The sequence below is a fragment of the Anguilla rostrata genome, chromosome 17 (genome assembly GCF_018555375.3).
Source record: "Anguilla rostrata isolate EN2019 chromosome 17, ASM1855537v3, whole genome shotgun sequence".
Classification (NCBI taxonomy): domain Eukaryota; kingdom Metazoa; phylum Chordata; class Actinopteri; order Anguilliformes; family Anguillidae; genus Anguilla; species Anguilla rostrata.
This window is the reverse complement of record NC_057949.1, coordinates 30,543,661-30,570,677: the sequence shown is the minus strand read 5'-3', so window position 1 is coordinate 30,570,677 and position 27,017 is coordinate 30,543,661. Positions and strand designations below refer to the sequence as shown.

General features: G+C 39.1%; 4 protein-coding genes across 5 annotated transcripts in view; all 4 read left to right on the top strand.

Annotated features, from left to right (window-relative positions):
* The first annotated feature begins 3,773 nt into the window (after positions 1-3,773).
* On the top strand, positions 3,774-9,578 carry hoxb9a (homeobox B9a). The gene is made up of 2 exons (XM_064315560.1): positions 3,774-4,463; positions 7,469-9,578. The coding sequence occupies exons 1-2, from the start codon at positions 3,950-3,952 to the stop codon at positions 7,702-7,704; spliced, it is 750 nt and encodes a 249-aa protein (XP_064171630.1). The 5' UTR covers positions 3,774-3,949; the 3' UTR covers positions 7,705-9,578.
* Positions 9,579-14,076: 4,498 nt separating this feature from the next.
* On the top strand, positions 14,077-16,652 carry hoxb8a (homeobox B8a). 2 transcript variants are annotated; one of them, XM_064316102.1, is made up of 2 exons: positions 14,077-14,938; positions 15,616-16,652. In XM_064316102.1, exons 1-2 carry the CDS (start codon positions 14,509-14,511, stop codon positions 15,927-15,929), a joined length of 744 nt encoding a protein of 247 aa, XP_064172172.1. In that variant the 5' UTR covers positions 14,077-14,508; the 3' UTR covers positions 15,930-16,652. The 2 variants fall into 2 exon arrangements, with proteins under 2 accessions (XP_064172172.1, XP_064172171.1); XM_064316101.1 differs by having other exon boundaries at positions 15,613-16,652.
* Positions 16,653-17,662: 1,010 nt separating this feature from the next.
* hoxb7a (homeobox B7a) lies at positions 17,663-21,660 on the top strand. The gene is made up of 2 exons (XM_064316105.1): positions 17,663-18,150; positions 20,867-21,660. The coding sequence occupies exons 1-2, from the start codon at positions 17,748-17,750 to the stop codon at positions 21,124-21,126; spliced, it is 663 nt and encodes a 220-aa protein (XP_064172175.1). The 5' UTR covers positions 17,663-17,747; the 3' UTR covers positions 21,127-21,660.
* Positions 21,661-23,513: 1,853 nt separating this feature from the next.
* Positions 23,514-27,017, top strand: part of LOC135243943 (homeobox protein Hox-B3a-like) — a 50,559-nt gene continuing 47,055 nt past the window's right edge. Inside the window, exon 1 of the mRNA XM_064316093.1 lies at positions 23,514-23,952. The gene's annotated coding sequence lies outside the window, so the exon portion shown is untranslated. The remainder of the gene's footprint in view (positions 23,953-27,017) is intronic.

The following is a 27,017-nucleotide window of genomic DNA, read 5'->3' as shown; positions in this document are numbered from 1 at the left end:
TTGTGTTCTGCACATTGGTGACAATTTGTATTGTTATTTGCTATACAGTAGTTATTACTAAGATTGTACTTCTAAAAAAAGGCAAAACGGAAGCATCAGTCTATTACTGTAATCTTTTAAAAATAAAGCCAGTTAAGAATATATAAACAAAGAACTCAAGTGGATAATTGTGGAATGAATGCCACACATACATAACTAAACAAACGAATAGGAACATATAGGCTATCTTTTTATACATTCGCTGAATCATAATTTTCTTGACATTTCTCGAATTGCTTCAATCCGCAAAAAAGATGAAATGCTATATATTAAGCATAAAGTCACGGGTGTTCTCAATACTTTTAGCGATGGTCTCACACTGCGGCGCTCGCCAGGTTATCGGGCTGATATTGCCGTCCTTATACCGCACAAAATAGACGGTAGAGCTTGACTGAACATTTGTATATTTACGCTTCAGTCAGAAAACATGAATAAGCTAAAACGTCACATTGCTATTTAAAATGATGATGATGGTTATGATTATTTGTAGTACTATTTAAAATGATGATGATGATGATTGGTTATTATTATTATTATTATTATTATTATTATTAGTAGTAGTAGTAATAGTCGGAGTAAAATTTTAGTCAAATATTGTATTATTATTATTATTATTATTATTATTATTATTATTTAAGTAGTAGTGGTAGTATATTTCCAGATCTATTACTCGCTCCTGCTATAAAAAAAGTGTACATTTTATTTTAAATGTAACTAATAAAGACACTACAACACCATAACAGCATCCGAGATTTTAACTTGAATTATTTTGGCATAGCGAAATTTACACAGTATGAATTATAACTAACATGTATTCTTCGGATTGCAATTATGCAAAACATTGAAATCTTTGTTAAAATCTTTTCTGGCGAAATGACCAGAATGCCCAGTCCCCGTCGAGGAAAACAGTCTGCGCTGACCTTCCAGCGCAGGCCAAAGGTCAATACGCTGCACTTAAGATAGGTTACATCTTCACCATCCATATGGATAGCTGACTTTTTTCGTGTCTTTTTTCGGTGTAATATGGTTCATAGCAAACAAACCACTTTCAATATTATCACGGTCGTTTTAAATATGCACAGGTAATACATAAACCCATGTCTAAGTAATCATTGTCAACATTTGTTTACCACAAGAGGTGTCCATTACTGCTCTTTCCTGTTACACACACACACTCTCTCTCTCTCTCTCTCTCTCTCTCTCACACACACACACACACACACACACACACACACACACACACACACACACACACACAACACACACGCGCGCACACACACGCAGGCGGATGGATCACGGATATTTTCCCCTGAAATAAGTTAAATGATATTGGGGAAGCTATTTGAACATACGGTTCGATTCTAAGTAGATATTGGTTGACTAAACATTTATATCACGGAAACCAGAATATAACAAGAATACTACACGAAATAAAAGCAGAACGTACGTATATGCATATGTATATTGTACATAACAAGAGAAAGAGAATATATATAACCTAATACATAAAACTGAAAAATACAGGAATGATACCACATTATTTTCTTTTCAGTTTGAGAAAACAAAGGAGCTAGACAGAACGACAGACTAGTATTCACTGTAATCATTGAGTTGGTGAATATTTGTATTTAATATATCCCAAACTTCCCATTAATTGGGTAAATAGTAGGCTAAATGGCGAATATTGTTTGGGAAAAGACACCGATCTTATAAATCACCCTTAATTATTGGTTTGACATAAAAACAGAAATTCGTGAACGATAAGTATGTTTATTTATGTGAGGCGGAAAGGGCTGAGACCCACATTTATGGTCTGATTTACTAAAACACGACCGAGTCATACATTCTATGTTTCGCCTTGTCATTCACACTCAGATAGTTGCAAGCCATTCTATTTTTGTTGTAAAGACCCACAAGGGCAACGTCATGGAAATCTGTTAAAACGACCAGTAAACATATAGGCTAAGCATAAGCATTGGCTATCCAACATTTTGCGCTGTTGCATTGTTTTTAATTGGCAATTGTTTCTGATAATATGTAGCTCGTTAAAACTGCTGGGTTTACAGTTGTTTTCCAAAAGGCTAGGCCTACATAACATACATAACATATATATATATATATATATATTTGACTGAATTCCTAGTGATACATCCAGTGTATATAAGATATATGATTGAATCGCATTAACCAAACATTTTTTAAGCAACGACGCGCAAACGGTGCAAAATCCTAACTGTCAGTGTAATTTTTGTTGATGAAATATTTTTATTTTATCGATGTACATTGTGTAGGAATATTAGATATCATATCAAAAAAATGTTGGTTATTTTTATTTGTTTGCCTCCAGTCAGCTTTATTTTCGGACAATTTTTATAGTATTGCGCTCAAATTGATTTCAATAAAAACTCAGGGATTATGTCACAAATAGTGTGGTTTGTAAAATTATTTCACGAAACCTTCATTGAAAAACGTGATTTATAAGCACTTTAAATGTTTCGAATTCGAATGATATAGCCTATATCACAATCTAACTGAACGATTAGAATCTCACAATCAAGTGCGAATTATTTTTTCCCGCCTAAGAATTCAAAGGCCAATGATATATAGATACATTACGGTTTATATCAGTGCATTGAACACTCGCTGTAATCTTTTCAGTTTTCGATGCCGTTACATGCAAGACCACCGCAGCGTGGATTCTGGTCGTCCCGGCACAGAAATAAAATGGTTCCTTAAGCGGAGGGACTCGAGACAAGTAAAAGCGCGAGCCGACGGCACCGGGAACGCTTGGGTGCGCAGTTGTGCCCGGTCATCCACATTCAAGAGAAAAACATTCAGAAAATTTATAAAATAGTATCCAGTTCCCGACCCGCCGTGCCCTCTTAACATTTTTTTGTTTGTTGTTTGTTTACATGTTACAGTTTAAGTCTCGTGCGTTGTGAATCTTGATTCTCCTCTTATTTACATGTTCATTGTGGGAGTGAATGCTCGAGAACGTTTCCTCTTTTTCTCCAGACGGAATGCTACAGCCGTGTCTTTTACTGCCCTCTCCACAGGCTGTATATCAAGTCTATAAAAATCAAAGCTGCCCGATGTAGTTTTTATTATAGTATTTAACTACTGAAAAGTGTAAGTAGTTTCTTCCACAAATACAGAGGGGACGCCAAGTAGTAGTGTTTAACGCACTCGTTAAGAAAAATGACACTTAATTTTCCCAATAAATCGCTTTTTACATGAACGTTTCTAACATTTAAAAAAGCTGCGATGCAAATTTGAAACCCATCCAAGAAATGCTGTCATGAAACCGATAACACGATTGAATACACTCAGGTGAAAGTGATAAATAAAACAATAAAGATCTTAATTAGATTTTAAAAATGTCACCTCAAGCCCTCACACCGCATGTGAAGTGTTTTAATCATCTTAGAGTTCAATCATAATATCTTGTCATTTTGCGAGGGATGTATCAGTTTTACTCCGGGTGCCATTCTCGTTTTCATATTTGTGCAGTCTGAGCTGTAATGGTTTCCATATGCATTCTATATAATAATGTCAGAGCAATGCATAATTTAACTAGATAGACTATTTGGCGGATACTCTAGATATGCTGAGATATATGGTCTTAATCCTGTTTTGCATATTACATAAACAAAGCAATTTATTTAGAGGAAAATATGGATAGCGCGAGACGAGGAGCGCTCTGGGCAGCCCCTTGGCGGATTGATTTACGCCTCATTGACGCTTTATCAGGCTCACGAAAAAAGTCTGTCCAATCAGTTCGCTAGGAGCGAGCAGCTCTGCATCCCAGCTCTACTTTGTTGGCTAGCAAGTTGAGAACAGTAGCATACAAATTTAGTTCTGCCCTAAACATTTTACCCTCAATGAACCGCGTTTTGTATGATGTCCGAGAATGTCCATTTCTGGAACTCTTAGCAATTATTATGTCGATTCCATCATAAGTCATGAAACCGAAGACCCGACTTCAGCCAAGTTCTCCGGTGTACAGTATTCAAGTTCCAGACAGCCGGGAGAGCACAGTGAACATCCAGAGTTCCCCTCCTGCAGCTTCCAGCCCAAGCCTCCGGTTTTCGGCGCCTCCTGGAATCCTTTTAGTCCCCACGCGCCAAATGGTTTGCCCGCGGTCTACCATCCTTATATCCCGACTCAGCCAGTACCTTCAACGGACTCTAGATACCTTCGCACTTGGCTTGATTGTGCCCCAAGGTCCGAGTCACTGGCCGGACATGGGCAAGTAAAGCTAGAACCGCTTCTGGGACATCTCGGGGAGCCCCCCAAAATCGGAGGACACGAGTACATTTTGGAGTCTTCCTCAGCCAGAGAGTTTAATTCCAGTCAAGGCTCCGGCTTCGAAGACAATAAGGATGTTTGTGAAGGTAGCGAGGACAAAGAAGGTCCAGATCAAAGTAAGTTATAAAACGAGGAAGTAAACAGTCTGTAAAACTCTGTCATAAAAAGAACAAAGGGCAAGACTGAAACGCAGGCAGAAAAAGAGGCTTGCTGTAAAACCCATGTGTTACAATGTTAGTTCAAGTATGCGCATTTTCAAACGAAAACTCGCGTCCAGCGATGTAATGGACGTGCAGTTACGCAATGCACTTGCCTTTAGTTTCAGCTTCTGTGTGCTGCAGTGTGTGATTCGCACAGGATTGCACGTGTTCGATGTTTATTATTTAACTTGATTTTTTCACATATAATCGGCACTTTGTGCCAAAACCATATTGTATGTTCCTTCACTCAAAACCACGTGTGAATAAGATTTCTGTACGCCGGAGATATTTTCTCGGAATCGGCGAAGATTCCGCTCTAATGGCTTCCGAATAGCCGGTTCGTTGCGGTCAAAAAACAACTTTTAACCATAATCAAGAAGCAGCGTTTAACTTACAATGGCCAGTTATCCATAGAGTATTTTGTTAGCACAAAATGCTTGAGATTGTTTTCTGGAAGTTGTCCAAGGTTCTACATGTGTGAATATGGGAATGCGGCGCCTTGGGACTACCGAGGGCTTACGGTGCACGCAATCCGATTAATGGAAAGGACGTTTATAATTCGGCAGCCCTGTAGCATATGTGCACATTTATTTTCCCTTAATAAACTAAAATACTTTCCCACAAGAGGCAAGTAAACCGCTGACTTCAGAAAGGTCTGTGTGTCTGCTTAACTAACTCATACTCAGAATGTCAGATCATGGTGGGTTCAAGTATCCGAATGCTTGACCGGCCCGCATCGTAGAGCATATTCGGAGTCTGTAGGTTGCGACGAAGTAGAGACACGTTTGAAGCAGTCTTTTCCAAGCCAAGTCTGTTATCTAGTAGTTGACGGCGTGATTCATTAGCCCTCGCGCTGAGCCGGGTTTATACAAATACAGGGAACCACAGATAAAAGAAAAATAAGATATTGGTGACATAATTCAAATAAGCGGGGGTCAGGTTTCTGAATGGTGGTCATTTCAATATAGCCTACTTCGTCTGATGTGGAAAAACACTGTTTATAATTCAATAAATGCCCTCATACAACACGAGCCATAAAGGATTGTGAAAAACAGCTATTCCCACTGTGTTTCCCTGGGCGGGATTCCAGGATAAACTACAAGCAAGGGCAATGAAGTTCAGAATTATACGTCCCTATTTCTGCTTGCAGTGGCCCAAGAGCGAAAAACCATTATTTCCCCCTGAAGTTTATTAAGCTATAAGGGTAACAGGCATCCACGTTCATTTCAAAGTGAGGGCACCATGGGACACAGCACGGGACGCAAAAAAGGAAATAAGACATAACGCAAACTTTACGGGGAGAAATATATGAACAAACTCCAGAAAACCAAGGCGAAAAGGACATTGTTCAAAACATTGCAGCACAATTGCGACTGACCACCTTTATAAATGCGACCATAGTCGTTTCGTGCTGTTTAGTGTTGCCTGCCAATCAAACTTTCGTTTGTAAGGAAAAACAAATGTTTAGTATAGCCTAAATCAGAGATCTGGGCTGTACTCAAAGTATTGAGATAATACGGCCTCCCCCCACATGTCTGGGGCGCGTAGTGTTGAGGGATATAGATCATCCTTTGAAGGGAATTTCCCTTTAATCATACGAAGAGAATCGCGTCAGAACACTTGGGATAGTGGAGACAGGTTGTGGTCTAACTGCGAGTTTTTGGAATTTGAAAGGATAGTTTTTTCCCTAATTGTGAAATTGTGCAATTTGGGGGGCAATCCACACTATTGCATGCGTGACACTGCCCTAAAGTGTCATGTTTGTAAGTTATGCAGTCTGTAAGACAACACAAAATGCTACACTCTCAATCATATTCGAACCCGGAAAGTTGTTGGGCTGGATTGTACAGGCGGAACACGTTACATATCCTACTTTGGGAAATAATAAAAATCGAGCTTCTTTGCGTGGTACAAAGCCTATTTCTACTCCAGTGGCCCCAGGGCAGCCATGGTAGCCGTGCTGAAGACCATTAGATCACATTATGGCGCTGTGTGTTAACAGTACAGCCTTTAAAGTGATGATGGGAAAAGGCTAAACGGACTATTTCCCCTTATACCCTAGTTCCGTAAGCAAACTTTTAATGGATGTTCGTAAGGAAACAGCATGAAAACATGGCCGTACATTCCTGCTATAACAACTCTCAGGAGACCAGCATCTTCTGTGACAGACAGCCCATCATAATCGTCCGCATATCTCCCCATAACGGACTGCAAAAAAAAGAAAGCCTGCTGAAGGCGGCTGTATTACCAGTTGGTTTTCCTGCAAAGGTCAAAGAACACATTTATAGTTTGTACACTTTCGTTTCTTAAAACATGACAAAGGTGCCCACACTTCATGTTGACAAAGTGTTATTTCTGGATGTGGAGTTTTTGTAGTGATATAAAATGCTTAACCTGAATGTGACGTTTGAATCTTCGTTTAAAACACACTGTTCACTTTCGTTGCAGCGTTGATCACCGACAGCACGCGGTCTAATTTACAGTTGACGTACATTCAGCTGCACGCATTCAGTTCGCTTCGCATGCATCTTAGTGTTGGACACTGTGGAAGTAGGAATATGACAGGGAAACCCCATCGGAGGTGTTCAGGAACTGTTTACACTGGGGCATCTAATATGGGCGCCTTCTGAAATACCGCACACAATTACACAAGTCTCACAAGCATCACAAGGTTACTTTTAAGCTCAAGGAGTTTAGCACTATAGTGTCCGTTCATTGTTCCATACACCCATACATGGTTTAGTGCTCGGTAGCTACATGCAACTCATTAAATACAAATTAAGCAAATGTTATACATTTTGCAGACAGGTACACATGTAAATTGCTTGCGAGTAGTTTGAAATTAGTTGTATGCACGTTTCCATGTTTTTTATCTTCTTCATATTGATTCGCTAAATCCTTGCGTTCGATATTATTTACAGATGACCCATCTGCCAACTGGCTGCACGCCCGGTCATCTCGGAAGAAGCGGTGTCCGTACACTAAATACCAAACCCTGGAGCTCGAGAAGGAGTTCCTTTTCAACATGTACCTCACGCGGGACAGGAGACACGAAGTATCGCGCCAACTGAACTTGACTGAGAGACAAGTCAAAATATGGTTCCAGAATCGACGGATGAAAATGAAGAAGATGAACAAGGACCACGCCAAGGAATAGTCCTGACATGGTCAAGAACCCGCCCTTCCCCTCACCCCACCCCCACCCCCAACCACAAGGATGGATTCGGTTTTAAAATCTCTCCCTCTTCTGTGCACCATGAACAAATAGATTGGTAGAACCTTGTGCGTTTGTTTTTCATTCCTATTTTCAAAGAAAGTCCCATAATAATGTTCAGTAATAGCTTGTGAGTTGACTTTAGAACAGGTGTTTTTAAAATTTTTAATAGGTAGCGTTGGATATTCAAATTCATATAGACCTAAAATCGCATTATTTTTTGATGCGATTTCTCTGTGCTTGCTTATGAAACGTTTGTAGGTAGATACCATTTGAAGTAACAGCCCTTTGTATGAAAAATGCACGTGTTGTCACAAACGCCATATTATTATTATTATTATTATTATTATTATTATTATTGACATGTGACTGAGCCACCAAATGATTTTGACGAAAGTATGCAGCGTCTGAGAGACGGTGGTAATTATCAATTTCATATCAGTTTTACATGATAAATTTTAAACAAATAAATACATACAAAAATGAACCTCAGACTGTTCATTCCTAGATATAATGTAGGAAATTATGCAACTGAATTTTCAATATTGCTAAATGAGTTTTCTAAATTAAAAAATTTAATGAATTGTGTATCCTTTATAATAGATCAGCCTATAATGTCAGCCTACATTATTGGCTCGTGCATTATAGTTTTTCGGAATTCTTTTATATATATATATACATAAATTTAAGAGTGGAAGTGCGCGTGAACCACACATAGCGCCGGCGGCTATTTCTTATCTGATAACTGTAAACTTGATGCAAGTCGCCACTATTGCCAGCGCATCCCCATCAAAGGAACGTGTACCGAAAATTAGGCCTCGCGGGTTTGAAGTGGTCAAGAAAATGTCACGGTTTGTCATCATGGTGTATGCATTCAGGCTCCAAAATAAATTACATTGGACATTGTTTTTCTTTAATAAGAGTGTTTCGGAAATATTTAAGGGGGTACTTTGGTTATTACACTAATCTAACTCTTAAGCTTTCTTTATTCGAATTGCTTGCAAAAGTGAATTCTGTTTTTCCTTAAATGTATAATAGCTTGATTGTAATAGAAATTTCATCTCGTTTATGAGTCAAATGTTTACACTGTATCACCATGAAGTCTCGTTCTTTAGTTAAGTATTAAATGTATTGTGGTCTGACATCCCATATTTATAGGACATCATAGATTAAGTTTGATAATTTATTGATTGAGCGTAGCCTATAACTCCGATTCATCCAGTTGCAATATATATATATATATATATATATATATATATATATATATATATATATATATATATATATATATATATGTATGTATATTTCTGTATACTGGACAGTTAGATCATACATCTCAGTTTAAGCATTTGCATTTTATTGTCCAGCTTACAGCATATCCAACAACTAGAGTCGTGCAGTTATGCTGTAAATAAAGAGCATCCCAAACGCTATCATTTGTTCCTGTTGTTTAAATGTATAATATAGCTTGTAGTAGGTACGAACGGATGTCTCGCTTATTGGTGTTTCTGGAGTGAAACCACATCTGTACCGTAACAAGCGAATGCACGACGCTTTTCTCCGGATCAGATTTGTACATTCTCTTCAAAACCCGGTCTCTGCCCTTCGATTTTCGATTGGACCAACCCAAGCACGGAACGGATATATTCCAGAGACTTGTTTTTCGCAAACACACACTTTGACGGCGCTGATGTGTTTTGTCTTTATCCGCAGTCATTTCTCATTTCCCTCCTCCTAGCCTTTGTGTGTACTTTTTCAATGCAGCTCAAATAGCAATGTTAACGCTGATTTTTTGTATTAAAGAGTTTATAAGCAAACCATGTGTTTGAGGCTTTAATTGTGCACCGGGCCTGTGGAACATCAAGTAAAAATGTAATGATTTGAAAAACCATTCTAAACAAACCCCCCCCATCAAAAGACACCCACCCCGCAAAAAAGTCGGTACATACCGCGCATGTAGGCTACGTGTTTCCCAACGCCTTCTCTTTGCACGCGATGCCAATATGCCCCGGCTTTAATACAGTTCAGTTTTCATTTCATCTTAATGAAGGGCACATGTTTAAAATATGCACGCAGATGTAACATTTGTCTCCAATAACAGATAAAAGGAAGCACGACCCACACATGGACTTACGAAAAAGAAGCTATTTTAAACTAATTAAACACATTAATTATTTGTTGGGTAACCTCACAAGACTGAAATCCAGTATCTTATTTTGCAATGTGTTACCCAATACTTTTCATTTGGGGACCCGGGTTTCAAATTGAGTTGTTCATATATTTTGTATGAATATTTGAAACTAAAATTCAAGCAGTAGTGTTCGGACTAAATAATTTCTTGGAATTGGTAGGCCACAATGACGTGGAGCACTTGCAGTGGTTGTTTTCACCAAAGACAGTTCTCTCATAAAGTGTCTTGTCCTTGTGTGAATAGTAGCTGTGTCTAAAATATCACGGGACAGCACCGCGACGCTCAACGTAAAGTACAAACATGTCCGTCTAGGCATCGAGCATTAATATTTTCACAATGCGATTTTACATTTGTAAGCAGCATTGTGGTGCGAGACTTAAGGACACTTTTTTTAAATGAACGAATTAAGGTGCATCATGTATTTTTGTCGTGTTTTATCCAGGTTTCACCACAATACATTATCCAGAGAGAAAATGCAGTAATAAAACATTTTATTAAAAAATACAATGTATAAAAATATTGCAGCTTGTAAGTGAGCGTTATATATGATTATTAAAATGTCACTAAGAGCATCGCTCTTTTCGTTCCCAGATGCTGGGAAATCCGAGGCCTAGGTTGGATACGGTCTCCTTTTCTCTTTGCTCTATCGTTCCTCAGTTCTTTTGTTTTATTTTGGTATTTGAAACGGAACAAACCAAAGGGATCTGCACGCTCGCTTTGGAGGAGGGGATGGGAAGTCGACTGTCATAAAAAGAAAAGAAAATTCGATGTAGTGTGCCGCAATAAAAGAATATGACTGCAATAAAACTTTATAGGGTATAAATTTCCGAGGGTTCAGAACTAAACGGTTGTAAAAGCAAACACAGGGGAAGGAAACGTTACAAAAAAGCTCCTTAATAATCGTTTTGCGGAACTATTGATTGTCCGAACCAGAACTTTGTTTTCTTTGCATTTCGCTAGCATTTGTTGTTTACAAATTCTTCTCGGAGTGGGGGGTTTGCACGGTGAGGTCTGGACTTCCAGATGCTTTACTAAGTCTCGTCTTAGGCAGCTTCTTTTGTTTAATTTCAGAGATCACTCAGCCTACCAGATAGTGGGTCATAAAATGTTTCAAAAAGATTCTGGCGAGACGTCTGGGATAGCAAACCTTAATCTGTTTACAACACCGCGCCAACGCCCGGCTCTCCATTTTGTACCAAACGCTCAATTGTCTCAGAATCAGAAACAATGGGCTTGTTCCGAAGAAGCGTTCACCCTACTTTAAAATGGAGTATTCTCCCTGCTCCCGTGCCCTCTTTATTTACCGCATTATTTGTATTTATTGCATAGAGTTCGAATAAATAAAAGAAAGCAAATGTGACTTTAAAAACCAGCCGCAACAATGGCCAAACAAACGGACAAAAAATAAAAATAAAAATAACCGCACCAACGATTAAACGATTCCGACATTTGTTGTTTTGTAGAAGTAGTAGTAGTAGTAGTAGTAGTAATAATAATAATAATAATGTGTGCTCACTAAATGGAACGCAATTTTGTTATTCAGCTAATTTCAGATTTGCTTAGGCTATACTTTAAATACGAATAAAAGTAATAATTACATTATATAACATATGACTTTTATACATATATAATATATTGCTTTATATACTTTTATTCACATAACACACATACGTATATATACGAAATTCAGGTAAATTGCTTAACATGGAACATTCTTTTTATTCCTACTACCTGTAGAAATTGCATTTATAAACACGTTATAAAATGAATAATAATACGAACACTACTACTACTAATAATAATAATGTCACTATTTACACACACACACACATATGTGCAACAGATAAATAGACCGAAAGATGAAAATAGGCCTATAGATAAATTTAGAAACAAAAACAATACTTGCTTCCATTGAAAGAAAATTGGTTTTCTAAAGTTTATTTTAAAATGCGCGCGATTGTGACTCAGACACATTTGACATTGTTTGCGTTATACATGCTGCACCCGTATTTTAAAACACGAGAGGCTCCCATTATAAAATAGACTTTAAAGTACCCTGACGTACCTACAAATGACCGCATGATGGCACTGTTGTTCCACCAATATTAACTATCATCATCTTGCCCCAAGAAGACTTAAGGCCACCGAGAGCCGGAATCCTGCTCGGCAAAACTTGATCCATGAAATTTTCCACCAGGGTTTTGCAAAAGAACGCAATAATATGTATTATTAAAGTTCATGTAGTTAGGTAAGCTGTTCAATTAATGTTTTTGTTTTGTGTTCCCTGTATTTTCAAAGATTTTCGAGTAGGCCGATATTGTTTTATGCAGAACAACTAAAAACATCAATGTATGTGATATTTCCGATGAAGCCATGTTAATTATTTTGATGGCTGATATACTGTAGCCAACTGAAGGTAAACATGCAACCACAGACTTTAAACGCAAGTTCCATTGAAGTGTGAGTGAATGTGAGTGCTTGAAACACATTGGGTGAGTGTGTTCATACATGCACAACAGTGATTCTTCTAGTTTCATTTGTTTATTGCATTTGTTTGATACCGTGATATATTCATTTTCAAATTTCATATTCTGTTGTCAAATTCTGTTGTCACGCTTTTGATAGGACATTTTCGAAATTGGGCCTGCTTGCAACACAGCTAAACAAAGATAACTTGGTCACGTGGAACATAAACACCTTCAGGCGAAAACAACTTAACTCATTTTGCAATAACACACAGCGTTGTTTAGTTTCATATATTTTTATTTCAAAATTATAATTCATTCAGAATTTTTAAAGTATGACTTCGTTGTGATATCCGGTAGGCTTATGTATGATTGCACATAACCGGAACGCCTCCTGTACATGACTATACACACGCGCACAGAAACAATGGATACCAAAATAACATTCTCGTAAAACAATATTAATACAAATTTTCTTTCACTTGAATCTTTACTTACTAATCCTTAAACACAAAATCACATTTAACCACGATTGTGCACGTTTTTATATCAACTCAGTGACACCTATGGTTATTACCGACACCCCATGTCCACATACAGCCTACAGAAATATGCTTAAAATATTTAAAAAAAATAAAAAATAAAAAAAATTAAAAAAAACCACCGTCCTATTTCGTTTGTGGTCAGGCTTAGTTGAAGAGATATGTTTAAAAGTTTAAAAAAATGATATCATTCACTTTTATAGTACACAAGAATTGTATGATATTTATAACCAAGATATTGACTATTTACTAATAAACTATGCCATTAAAGAGTGCAAATATGCTTGCTAAATAAACGCATTAACAAATCTGTCGTCGGTTATTGAACGCTGCAACGGTTATTGAATGCAGCTCACATCCTATAAAGTGCTATGCTCATAAATATTATTCTGCACACAATCCCTTCACAAGCTATCCGACTATCCCACCTACACAAAACTGAAGTTAGAATAGACTACTTATATTTAGACTATTTAAATACAAAAAGATGTTTGTATAATCTACAAGAGTGCTCCAACTGAAAGCTGAATGTGTTAGCCAGAGAACCCCTATAACAACCCATAATAACCTTTTAGTGAACGATGTAAATATTTAACAATACTGTCGTTTTTTTACGCGCGTGGTCTGTTAACACTCGCTTTCTCAAACAGAACAATGGTGGCGGCTGTTTCAGAGGTATGTACAGCCGCGTCAGTCGCATTCTACAAATTAGAGAATGATTTCTATAATTATTGTTAAAGCATTTAGATTGAAAGCTACTATCGTTTTAATGTTGTTCAAGAAAATCAATTGCATCTATAAGATCTGGAAAAACCTAATACAAATAAAATTCTGATGCAAATGCAATTTTCCAACGGAAGTCTACCATTTAAACATTTGTATCATTCTATCTTTAAAATTTTGAAATAGACGACTAAACTGTCTCTTTAGGCTTTCTATTAGCTATACCCAAAAATCAATCTTTTTAAAGGGGTTTGGCGTTGGTACAGCGAGGGGACTTATGCACTTGATCTAAAGCGAAGCGCCAGATATCCCATTAACTTACCCGGTTGAATATATTAATGCGCACATTCTCCCCTCCTCTCACTCCCTCGCCCCCCCTTTCTCTAATACTCCCTCTCTCCCTCTCTCGCTCTCTTTCTCTTTTTCTCCCTTTTTCATTCTCTCACTCTCCCCATATCACAAGCGCGCAGTGCAGTGTCCGCGAGGAAACCCTGAAGCCAATAGGATGAGGATCCGATAATAGATGCAAATTATCGTGAAAAGACAGTGCAAAATATGAAACAACTCATTTGCGGAGGAGTAAATCACAGAAAACTGTTTATGAACTGGCACCACATACTGGAACTGTAATGCATGGATACTTCACTGGCGGGGATTTTATGGAATCGGCATGATTGTGGCTTGAACGTTTACAAGGGCTGCTAAAATACTGTATTTACCTACATTTGGAACTACAAAGTGTTATTTCTAGCCTGTACCCGAGAAACACTGTGTTTTTAACACTCAAACCTAACTGAGTCTTTTAAAACACAAACAGTAGCAAAAAATGAGTTCATATTTTGTAAATTCTCTCTTCTCCAAATACAAAAGTGGCGACTCTTTACGTCCCAGCTATTATGAGTGCGGATTCCCACAGGATTTAGGCAGTAGACCCACGGTAGTTTATGGACCCGGTGCCGGAGGAACTTTCCAACATCCAACACAAATACAGGAGTTTTACCACCCAGGCGCGTCCACGCTGTCCACCGCCCCATACCAGCAGAATCCTTGCGCGGTAACTTGTCACGGAGAACCTGGCAACTTCTATAGCTACGACGCTTTGCAGAGGCAGACCCTTTTCGGAACCCAAGACGCGGATTTAGTCCAGTACAGCGATTGCAAGCTGACCGCTAACAGCCTCGGTGACGAGGCAGAGAGCGCGAGCGCGGAGCAGAGTCCCTCTCCGACGCAACTCTTCCCGTGGATGAGACCACAAGGTGAGCCAGAGCGAAATGAAATACAGACGCAAGCTCGCGGAGCAGGGCGAGAAGAGCTCCTTAAAATGCTCGATCGACACGTAAGAAGTACATTTCCTGTTTGCTGCGAGAGAAACAATAACCCTTTTACTGTTTTATGGTGTCCAAACTTGTGACTCACTTTATAGTTTAATGGCACCGTGCTCTCCATGCGCGAGCTACTAACTTGCAGTTTACTCGCGACTTCTTGCTCTGGTCAAAGTTTTATTGCGTATTTTATGACTTATAGTCATCCTGGGGTTTCATTCGCTTCATGGTGATCGTTTCACCCCACTTTAACATCTTTACTTTGCTCCGAGCGCGCGTGCAACCAGCATTTGTTATATACCATATACATTCGTTCGTGTACACAGCTACACACATTACTGGCATATTTGTAAATCACCTTTGTGAACCTCTTGTGTGTGATGATGTATGAGCATTTACATGCACGTGGCAATTAAATCGTATATAATATCCTTACATCCACCCAGTCAAGTACGAAAAAATGTTCCGTGTCAAACAAATAAAAATAAAATTACTATTTGACTTCATTAGATAATAGAGACAGCATGTGGTTTCAAAGAACATAAAGGAGTGAGGTTTTGCCTCCATACAGTTATGTTTGGCTAAAACATGTACCTTTATTTTGCCAGTAGCTGCCGGACGGAGGCGAGGCCGACAGACGTACAGCCGTTATCAGACACTGGAGCTGGAGAAGGAGTTCCTCTTCAACCCCTATCTGACGCGCAAGCGGCGGATCGAGGTATCGCACGCGCTGGGACTGACCGAGAGGCAGGTCAAAATATGGTTCCAGAACAGGAGAATGAAGTGGAAAAAGGAGAACAACAAAGACAAGTTTCCGAGCAGTAAGTCGGAGCAGGAGGCCATCGAAAAAGAGAGGAAAGAAAAAGAGCAAACCGGGGGGACTCAGACGGCGGGAGAGGACAGCGACAAAGCCAAACAAATGTAGAGGGGGACTGCAAACGTGGGAATCGGCACCGGCAGAGACAGCGCGAGATTTTTAAAAACAAATCGCCAGGGTCTGATTACTGTTGAGAAACATTGCAATCTTCTGATGATTACCGCGCCTTAGAGCGACCGGAAGGACACGCGCATGACACAACTGAAAGTAAGCGCAAAATCAAGATTATGAGGCCAAAATCAAGATGGGGGAAATGAAGGTTTTTTTTTTCTTTACCTGATGATCTTGGATATATTGTAAAGTTGTAAACTAGCTTCCTCTACTTGTGGAACAATTCATGTGGGACGTTTCTCTTGCTATAATATTATCTTTAACAGTTACATTGGCAGCTGTATTTTATTAAGTTAAATTGTGCACTTTTTACTGTTCATACTAAGTGTTTTAACGTAGAATTTAATGAATTCCAACAACATGAAACTGCCTATTTATGCTGTAGGTTATCTCTTTTGAGGTCTGGCCTTTATTACTTCGTTAATGGTATTTTGTTGTCTTCCGTTCTTGGGTAAGCATGCGCACAGTGCAACAAAAAAAAGGACGTCATGTGATCCTTCCTTTAGCCTACTGTGAAACAGAATGTGTACTGTACTCGTGAATTAGTTTATGGGGACGTAATGATATGCTTCAGTGTTTTTCATCACTTTGTTCTATTGTTTAAAGCTGGAAGCGGCGGAACAAAGGGGTACAATAAAGTTTACAACTGAGAATCTGTGACATCATGATTGTTCTCTGCTTCATTTCCTCCGAGAAGCCCATACATGCTAGACTGCCCGTCACTGCACGAACAGCCACAACAAAGACATTTCGGAGAAAACTAGTGAACAGATAACCAATATAGCCCCTGGTATTCCAACAGCATCGCTAGGCGAATTGGTTCAATGCCACCAAAATAATAAAATATAAATTAGTGGATTGAATTCATTTTAAAATGTCGTCACCATGTTACATTGTAGATGTAAAGCACCAGGTAGATAGAAATATTGTGTCTTCATTTATAATTATGGTGGACTTTAATTGTAAACTGAGACCTAACTAGTTGGCTACTTGGGAAGACAACATATACAACGAATACACACTTAAAATAAAATAGGCCTTCAGGTATTATGCTAAAGCCAGAAATAAGTATCAATACATATTTAGTCACAATAATGGTTTCACCGCCAAATTCAGCAATATTGGCATATTAATGCCAAGGTTCTCGTGTACTTGTTCGTATTACCTGAGGCACGGACGGATTTAAGCCCCAGCTCAACGAAGGTGATGATACAGGCGAGGCACTCTTTGCACAGGCAGTCCAGACTCACAGCATCAGTGCGCAAGTAGGAATTACATCGAGCGGGAAATCGGAGGCACAGCGAGTTTTTGTATATTTTTCAAACAAAAGCCCAGAAATGAATACGTTCGCCTTTGTTTGTGTGTAGCGCAGCAAATTGCTGAAGTTATTCTGATACAGCCAACATATCGACTATACACTTGAAAGCAGGTGGAGCGACGCATTACATATATTACAGCTTATTTGTGTGTTCTTTCTGTGTCCCTTTTTCGTTCAATTTTCCTGTCCATACACAATATTCGCTGACTCTAAATAATGTAATACGTATTATCAATCCCGGCTCTGGGATACATATCCCTTATTAGTGGAAAGGCGCCTCAATTGGATGGCTGTGCATCACGTGCCCGTTATCATGTGGCCTCCGAGGAAAAGGGGCTGTTTTTTGTGTAAATCTGGTCTGAAACTCTGTAATATATCACTGTACCTCGTAAAACCGACACTAAAACTTCCAGGGCTGCAAATCACCCAGGCAAATTATGAGTTCATTGTATTATGCAAATTCTTTATTTACTAAATTTCAGTCTGCAACTTCGTGTTTTCCAACAGTCTTTCCAGAGCAAAGTTCTTGCTCTTTCGCGTCCAGTTCTCAAAGAACCAGCGGCTATGTGTCGGGGTCCAGTGGCACCGCCTTCTCCTCTTCAGTGCCGGGGCTGTACGGCAACGGAGGGGCCGTGCTACCCCAAGCCGAAAGCATGTACACGGAGGGCTACGGCCTCCACGCCAGCGCCACCAACGTTCACTGCTCCCCGTTTGATCGCAGCCTGTCCGCGATGAGCGCCGGAGACCCGGCCAAACATCCCAACTGCTGGAGAGCAGACCAGGGCGACTACCACCAAGAAAGTGAAAGTTTTCGGATATATCCTTGGATGAGAAGCACAGGTATGTTAATAGACAATACTTACAAAGCAGAATGATAAAAAGCCCACTCTGGCACATGTTTGTAAACTGTCAGTTCTTGAGAAGCTAGCATATGCGCAGGACCGGTCTCTTCCAAAAGGTTTCTATTAGAAGTGTCACATAACTAGCTAGCATACCGACCAAAATGTCTGAGCTTTAAATATGCATAATACGTGCTTGTATTAGAACTGGGAGGCGTGTGTGACCGTCCAACGGCCTAAGCAATAAGATAAACAAGGGTCGCCCACCCTTAGTTTTGTTATGAAGGAATGAGCTCCCATCAAAACTGTATCATTTTCATACGTGCTTACCGGAGCGGAGGACAGTAGGATTCACGTTAATTGGTTTATGTACGTAAGGACTGGCCAGAAGAATCGTTGAACTTTAAAGAGATACCTCGATCAGCCTGAAGTCAGCGTTTATTGGAAGATACATTTTTGACAAATGGGTTTCCGTTACCGCAACCTTCAGTGGAACGGGACACTGATTTCCATTTACATAAAAGGTCCCGCATAAAGTACATCTATAAAGTTCGTATTATTAACCGTTTCAGAAGGCTGCTTAAGAAGTCGAACTACATGATGTTTGATAAGGTAATGTCGGCCACTTCTTTCTCCAAATTGGTTTGCACGTCATTTGATACTGTGAAGTTTAAAAAATAAATAAAATTCATTTCATCGTTGTTTGAAATAACATTTCCATGTTTGCATTCACATGCAGTATTGACCAAGCCTGTTTATCTAAAATGAGCCGCTCTCCTATGCAAATCGAATTTCAATCGCAAGCTTAAACTAGTGGGTTTAAAACGTGCTATAAAAATAGAGAAGACAGGCGGGGCCTACTCTGAGCAATGTGCGTGTGTGTGCGTGTTTCTGTCCCTGTGTGTTCGTATGTAATAATATGCTTGACTTTTTACTCTCCAAAATATCAATTTTCATAGAGAACAACGAAATATACACGAATTTGTGCACTTCATGCAGACATGAAACAAAAACAGAAATTAAAAGATTTAAAAGTGCAGAGAGAAGTTTGAAAAGAGGCCAATTCCATATAAATCACGCGTTACAGGCAACGCGTTATTTGACCTGCTTATTCTTTTACCCGCGCGTATATTTGGCATTTAGTGGTTGACAATATTTACATGATGGAGATTCATAAATAACCTAGACACGTGGGGGTCGAATTGTCCACGTTAAAAACTGAAACACGAAGGCAGACTGGGTGTGAGGTTCGCACAGATTCCAGTGGATGAAGGATATTTTCTTCGCTCCAGAATTTAACATCTCTTATTCGGCCACTCCCGGGGATGGTAGTTCCTGCGAGTTATAATTCAACAGATAATTGTTGTTGAAAGGTTCACATCTGACACAAGAGACTCAGTAGAATACTTTCAACGTTAAAGAATGATGAGTACGCAGCAGTCCAAAATCAGTAAAATATATTGACTGCCCCCACCACATTAATATTTTTTGCTCGGGCTAGTTCATATTTCCCCTTTTGACAACTCTGAAATCTGCGAGCAAAACAGGAAGCCGCTCTGTGGTGGGAGCTCCCAATACAAACACACCCTTGTGAAACCTTAAACGAGAAATGATACAAAACCACGGTCTTTATTCAGGAACGCAGAAACAGCAGACGGCCGAAAATGACATTTCCAAAGAAGAAATCACAGCCAAACTAGTAACCGATGCGTCCTTTTGGAAGCTCGAGGTCACACGATGTTACCACACGGAATGCACATATCCGTCCAGCTCGAGCTGATTTCACTACAGCTTTGGAGGAAAAAGGCGGTTAATTTCGGAGTATGTTTTTATAAAAATGTATATCAGCACTTGATTAAAATACTGAAGCAGATTGCTGGGCATATAAATACATATTTCCAGCAATCCTGCTTCCGTATTTTTAACCAAGTGTTGATGTACATCTTAATAAAAATGTACTCAGAACATACACTCCTTTTCCCTCCAAAGCTGTTATATATATATATATATATATATATATATATATATATATATATGTGTGTGTGTGTGTGTGTGCGCGCGCGCGCATATATATGATCGCGTGATTTTACACACGCACACACACTCACGCACATATAACTATTTTTATTTATATTTCACAACAATACCACCACAAGATTCTCCTAACCTAGATGGGATTACTTACCACTTCTAGTCAAAAAATTATGCAATATGTTTACAAAATGAACGAATATGTTTAATGCAAGGCATTGCTTGAAAAACATTTTTAATTTTAAACGAATTATTAAATGTACTACACCATTAAGACGAGAGTTCAATTTACCTGTGAAGTCAATTAAACCTCCAAATCATTTAAACAAAATGTACTATTCAACACGCGCATGCATGCACACACACGCACACACAAGCCTATCGGGAACAATATTTTTGTTTTAGGACTGTATTAAAATGTCTGTTTTCTTGTAATTTTTTTCTATGTTACGTAGTAGAATTTTTTATATTTTAAGTATTCATCTGTCAATATTGAATCTCTCGCAGGGTTTTGTTCAGGCTGAGTATTGATGAGAAGCTAAAACCGATTTAATAGCCATTTGGTTAGTTTATAAGCAATTTTCTACATTCTTGGGGCCTCATGCACGTGGATGTCACATTCGTGCAAAACATCGCCCTCAAATCATGCCATTTCTAATAATTAACAATCCCTTTATGATTTGCAGGATCTGAGAGAAAGCGGGGTCGACAGACATACACGCGCTACCAAACGCTGGAGCTGGAAAAAGAATTCCATTTTAACCGCTACCTGACCAGGCGAAGACGCGTCGAGATCGCTCACGCGCTCTGTCTCACCGAGCGTCAGATCAAAATCTGGTTTCAGAACCGGCGTATGAAATGGAAGAAGGAGAATAAGTCTGCCGACCAGAGCTCCAATGCCGAAGATAAACCAGCGGATGACGAGGAAGAGGATGAAGAACAGTAGCTTTTGAAAGCTTCTTTTCACTTTCAAGGAGACGAATGTTAAAAGGAGAGAACGACTACCTTCCAAAAATTTTCAAGTAAAATTGAGTAGAACACTACCTATCATGTTTATCGTTTTGTACATGTGAGTATGCGAGATCTACCTAGAAATGTATCGTTTAGTTCTAGTAAAGAATAAACAGAAGTAAATTCTAATTTAATTTATTTATCTTTTCATGTGATGGAAATTGCATTGTCCTCCAAGAGAAGGCCAATATAATGTCCTTTTTGGATTAACTCGCATGAGTAATAGGCGAAAAGGGACCTTTTGTAGAATTGTAGTTTTATAGGCCTACATAGCCTACTTCTAAATTTAGCTACGTTTGTCTCAACATTAAAGTGTACATATATATCTATATACTTGATTTTCTGTATATGTATTAGGCTGTTTATATTTTAAAATTATTGTGATTATTAGTTATATTTTCTGCATTTAGTTCAGTGTACAATGTTTGATCTGTACAGTGGACCACCATAGATTAAACGTGTAAATCTATCATTTGAAAATTCACATTTGTTCTTTCAACAATACCTAAACAGTCGTTTTTTTCCCCTTCACGATTAAACGCATCCATGCAGTGTATTTTAAGGGACACCTTTTGTGATTTTACTAAGCAGCAAAATGGCTGATGGCCTATAACCATATGATAGTTTTTATTTGAATTGATAATTATTATTGTAGTTAATAATAATAATAATAATATTATTATTATTATTATTATTAATATGCAGCAGTCGGAATTACTGGTAATATGAACATTTGGCAAAGGTCTATAAAGCTTAATTTTCGATCAGCAAAAAGAACCGGAAACTGTCCACTTCCTTTGTGCGCGCGAATATTGTTCTTCCTGGGAGGTAATAGTTATATTGTCGGCTGTAATTCCCTAATTGCTGCAATAAATGCCGGAACCCACTGCAAAAAACAACAGCCTAACGCGACGAACAAAATAAACGCGGAGTGAAGGGAATCTTTCTACTCCAGAAAGGTCAGACTCTCAAATTGACGTTTTCTAGTGGAAAATACGTAGTTCTCTGTTCAGAGGTAACCTACTTCATATCTCTCTTCTATAAGTCTATAATTACTTATGCAATTTTCCCCGGGAAGACATTGGACCAACATTCTAACGCTTGTTTTCATGTTTTTGCAAGTAAATATATACATACATAGCCGAAATCTATGCTAGTTCCCTTTTCGGTGGCACAGTGAATACGAGAATTGAACAAGAATTCAGTGTACTATAATTCTTTGAGTGAAAAGGAAATATATGAATAAACCGAAGACATACACAATGTTCATGTGAAATATATGTAGGCCTATGGCCTGCAAGTAACACGTCCCAAGTGTTTTGAAATCGAATAAAATTATGTATCTGTTAATTATTTAACACAAACTACGGATTCCAATAGTAAACACTATGTATGTTTTCAAATAATACGCCTTTGAGTGTTCTCGAACCAAATTGCATTAAAAGAATACCCAACTGCGGAGCACCGTCATATACCAAAAGCGCACTGCACTTTGAACTAGATATCATATCGGTCTACATTTATTTCGGAAAATAATTTGAGAATGTTCACCTTATATTTTAAGTTGGAAATTCTTCAAAGCAAATGGTGACAAATTCGATTATCTGAAGGGGAAAATAAAATCTGTAAATCAGAGTAAATCAGAAGCACAAAGTAAAGCACGACTTCTCTTAGACAACCAACCTTCAGTTTTATTTCATTTTCATGCAAAATGCACACGTGCACTCTGAATGCACGTTTATGCGAGATATACAATTCATTTGTACGTATGTATGTATGTAGCCTATGTATGTAGGCCTTTGCACATATGTATGTATGAATGTGTTTGTGTATATACATACCTTCACACTTGCGCATACATTTTGCAAGTCATCCATTTTGAAGAATTTTAATATTCATCCCATTTTGTAGCTTTAAAGGTGCAACAAACCTCATTTCATGGTACGACCAATAAAGGATAAACATTATTTATTTCTTGTCACTATAAAAAAACTGCCCTTTGCGGTAATATGCTCGCTTGCTTCGTTTCAATCGCCATTCCAATCGCAATTATCAAACAATAACAAAAATATTAATGTTAACACTGCCATTTCATTTTCTTGTTCAGAGAAAAAAAAGATGGCGACGGTGGGACGAATGCTGCTGAAGCAGTCATGAAGAAACGCAATAAATTCCTTGTTGTTTTATGAAAATTTACAACTTTGTGATAGAACTTTATGAGTGGCTGGGTTCTAGGATTGGCCGAGGATGGTCATGTGGATGGGTAACCGTGAACATGAACTTTTTATGATTTCCCAAGTGATTATATTGCAGTATTCTTTTGGCCACTGCACCTTCTGTAGCAACACTGTGCTCCTTGTAGGTTCTTGGCTCTTTTTTTGGTTAAGCATACATACATTTCTACAAACGAGCTTTGATCAGCTCCTTAATTACTTCATTCCCTCTACAGACAGAGCCAACGAACAGCCTCCCCGCGCTCCGCTATGCTAATGTGGCCCGCTCTGATTGGGATTTCCGCCGCAATGGAGGTTGACTGTGAAATCTGGGTGCGATGGGGATCTCTCCTCATTTTTCATATAGCGACCCTGCTCTTCTTTCCTTATGTAAATGATCGAGAGGGATAGTGCAACGGCGCTATAATAGTCGCAGCTTCACGGTAATGGCGGGGAAAATTGGAACGACAGCAATGTCACACGAAAAGCAAGAACAGAACGGTTTTGACGCGGCTCTCGGGAGACGGAGTGACGGATTATCAACAAAGGTAAGACGTGTTGTGATGCACTTTTCGATTTCCTTTTTTGCGGCGCGGGGAATGGGGGTGGGTAGGAAGTAGGTAACATGTGTTGCATGCATGGACGTCAAAGTATTAGTATGTATGCGCGTGAATATATTACATTGTTTGTGCATAATGCTGTAGGCTATATACCATGTGTCCAGTTAAATATTCGTCATTCATTTGCGTTTTGCATTGCATTATTGATTTCTTTTCCTCGGAATGTACGCTGTTGAACATATCAATACACAGTTGCAAAGCATAGACCACAGCTTACGGTGCCTGATTTTCACGAGATAGGCAGCCAACTGTTGTTTCCAAGCTGGATAGACACGGTGTGGTTTGATGGAATAACTCCTGAAAACGCGGTTTTCCGATATGTCTTGTGCGTGTATCGCTTAATAAAGAGGCGAGCTGCTATGCGACATTGGCTCAGTCTTGACCCCGTGATATGCAGAGGGAGGGGGGGAGAGAGAGAGAGAGAGAGAGGGGGGAGGGAGAGAGAGAGAGAGAGAGAATATGTACCCACCAGTCTTTTATCAAACTTTTACGTATTTTTACCTACTTAAATAAATTGAAAGGTGTGGAAAATTGTTAAAAATTTGTCTGAATATGGGGATCATCGTTTCCGCATCGGTAAACGAGGGCTACACTTGCCATGTTTCCTTTCAACGCCCCTCTGCAGAGGGTGCCAATGGTCGCCGTTTATTGCTAACTTCCCACCCTCGGTTAACACGCGGCGCCTTCACACCCGACTATCGTCCGTTTGCTTCAGATAACTCCATCATGACCCCCGCTCTTGCACCCTCAGAACATCTATTTCAAATGTTTATTGTGGCTTATACGAAAAATCGAAATTTCCGCATGCAACACTCATACTAATACTATTAGTGCTCAGGATTCTTCAATTGGCATAATTAATTACTACTTCATGAAGAATAAAATTGTAAAAACTGCAGCCTACTGCATTTAAAATGACTCTCGAGTTTCATTATAAATATCCGAGTAAAGCGTTCATTCAATCACAGCATTGCAGTCTTTTACAGGGAGCCAATGCCAGTGGCCTCTAAAGGCGAAGAGCCCTGTTATAATTCGCATTTTCTAGAAAATCTATCAGAGTACAGTTTTAATAAGAATAGCAACATATCTTAAAATAATACAATCAACATCATCTTCGGTGACTGATTCTACTACTACTACAAATAATAATAATAATAATAGTAAGCATTTAAAACATAATATATTGCATGTTTATGTATATTTATAATATTATGCATAGACTAAAGATTCATAATATCAGACAGCGTGAAGAGATGCTATGGCAATCCATCAGATCTGCAGTGGCCACTACTTATTCAGACCGCCCTAGTGACGTAGTACTTTCTGTTGCAACAGTTCCTTTCCTTACTCTTTGGTGCCATCTAGCGTTCACTTTACAGCACAGAAAACGTGACACCGATAATCTGGTCTCTGCCTGCATGTGTGCTCGTATATACAGTGTTATTTACAGTGCGATGCATTTGCTACCGGCATGATTTTCGACGTTTGCATTTGCTTTAGTTGTATTGCAGTGCCAGGCGGAGTGCAAGAGGCAGAGAGGCGAAAGACAGCAGCGCTGAGGGGGCGGGCCCGCAGCCGGGTGATACTGAATTGGGAAAGAATGCAGTGGTTGTAAATTCTTAGGCTGTTGTTGCGGTTCTTTGATGTGCCTGCCTCTCTGCGAGGCTTGAACCACAAAGCAAAAGCAGCCAAACAGGGCTTGTTCTGTTTGTAGCTCTCCTTAGAACCTCCCCAGCGTCAACACGGACGTTTTTAACTCCACTCTGCTTCTCGGCGAGAACATGCCTGCTGGAAGGATGCACTCAGTGAGTTCCAAAAAACTCTTCCAGCGTTTTGATTTGCCGTTTTCTACCCAGGCCAACCACATGCAATGGGCTTCAGCTCATCTCTGCCTGAGTTAATGCAGCATTTGTGCAGAAAGGGGCGTGTTTGGGTTGATAAGCGGAAGGCGATGCATGGAATTTGAGGGTTGGAGTTTGTGTGCATGTTTGTGCGTTTGTGTTTGGGGATTGAGTGTCACGGTGATAACTGTTTTTGGGCAATCAGGATTTCTCCTTGGAGCATGCATTACTTCAATATCACGTAGTCAGTAGACTACGCGCAGATGGATATTGTGTCTATGTTTTTTATTTATTTCAAATATCACAGTATGTTACTGGCGAGATGTTTTTTCTTAAGAAGTCACACTCAAACAGTTTAAGACTAATTTGCTAAAACAATGCTTACATTTTGTGCAAATGACTATTGCCAGAGGGTAGGAAAAACATTAACTTAAAAGCAGCAATGCATCGGTGGTGTAACATTTATTTATTTATTTATTTATTTATTTATGCGGCTGAATTGTAGTCACTCTTTAAGAAGAAAACACCAATATCAGACTGCTCACTGCTAACTACGGTTGGGATAAATGTGCAGAATGCTATATCCAGTGTTTCAAGTCTTTGGACGCTCCCATTAAATTAGAGATTATGGGGTCCGAGACTAAAGTGTTTGGGCTGAACTCAAACCAACGCAATGAAAAGTGTAACAGTTAACCCTCATCGAAAGGCCTGGGAAAGAGATTATATCAGGTGACGGTCCAGTGAGCTCAAAGTCTGTGGAGGACGAGTCATTCCACTGTAACAATTACGAATAGCTAAGAAACATTCAGTCCGGTCTACCATACAGACAGGAGTCATTCACCCGGCGGGCAGTTGCTTGCCTCAACGCAGCTCTGAAACCCGAATAAGCCATGCTTTCGTTTTTTCCCCCCCAAGATAGATTTTCCTTTCTTTTTTTTTTCTCCTTCCTATTTTTTTTTTTTTTTTTTTTTTTTCCCCCAGAGGAACGTGTTTTAAATTCTTTGCGGGTGTCTTTAGATGAAGCACACCCCACCTTCAAAAATGTGCGGCCATGGCCGCCAAGCGTTGCTTATTATAAATAACCTTCTTAACTTTTCCCACTTATTAGCAGGCTGCACCTATCCAGTTGCAGTTTACTGTTACATACGGCAA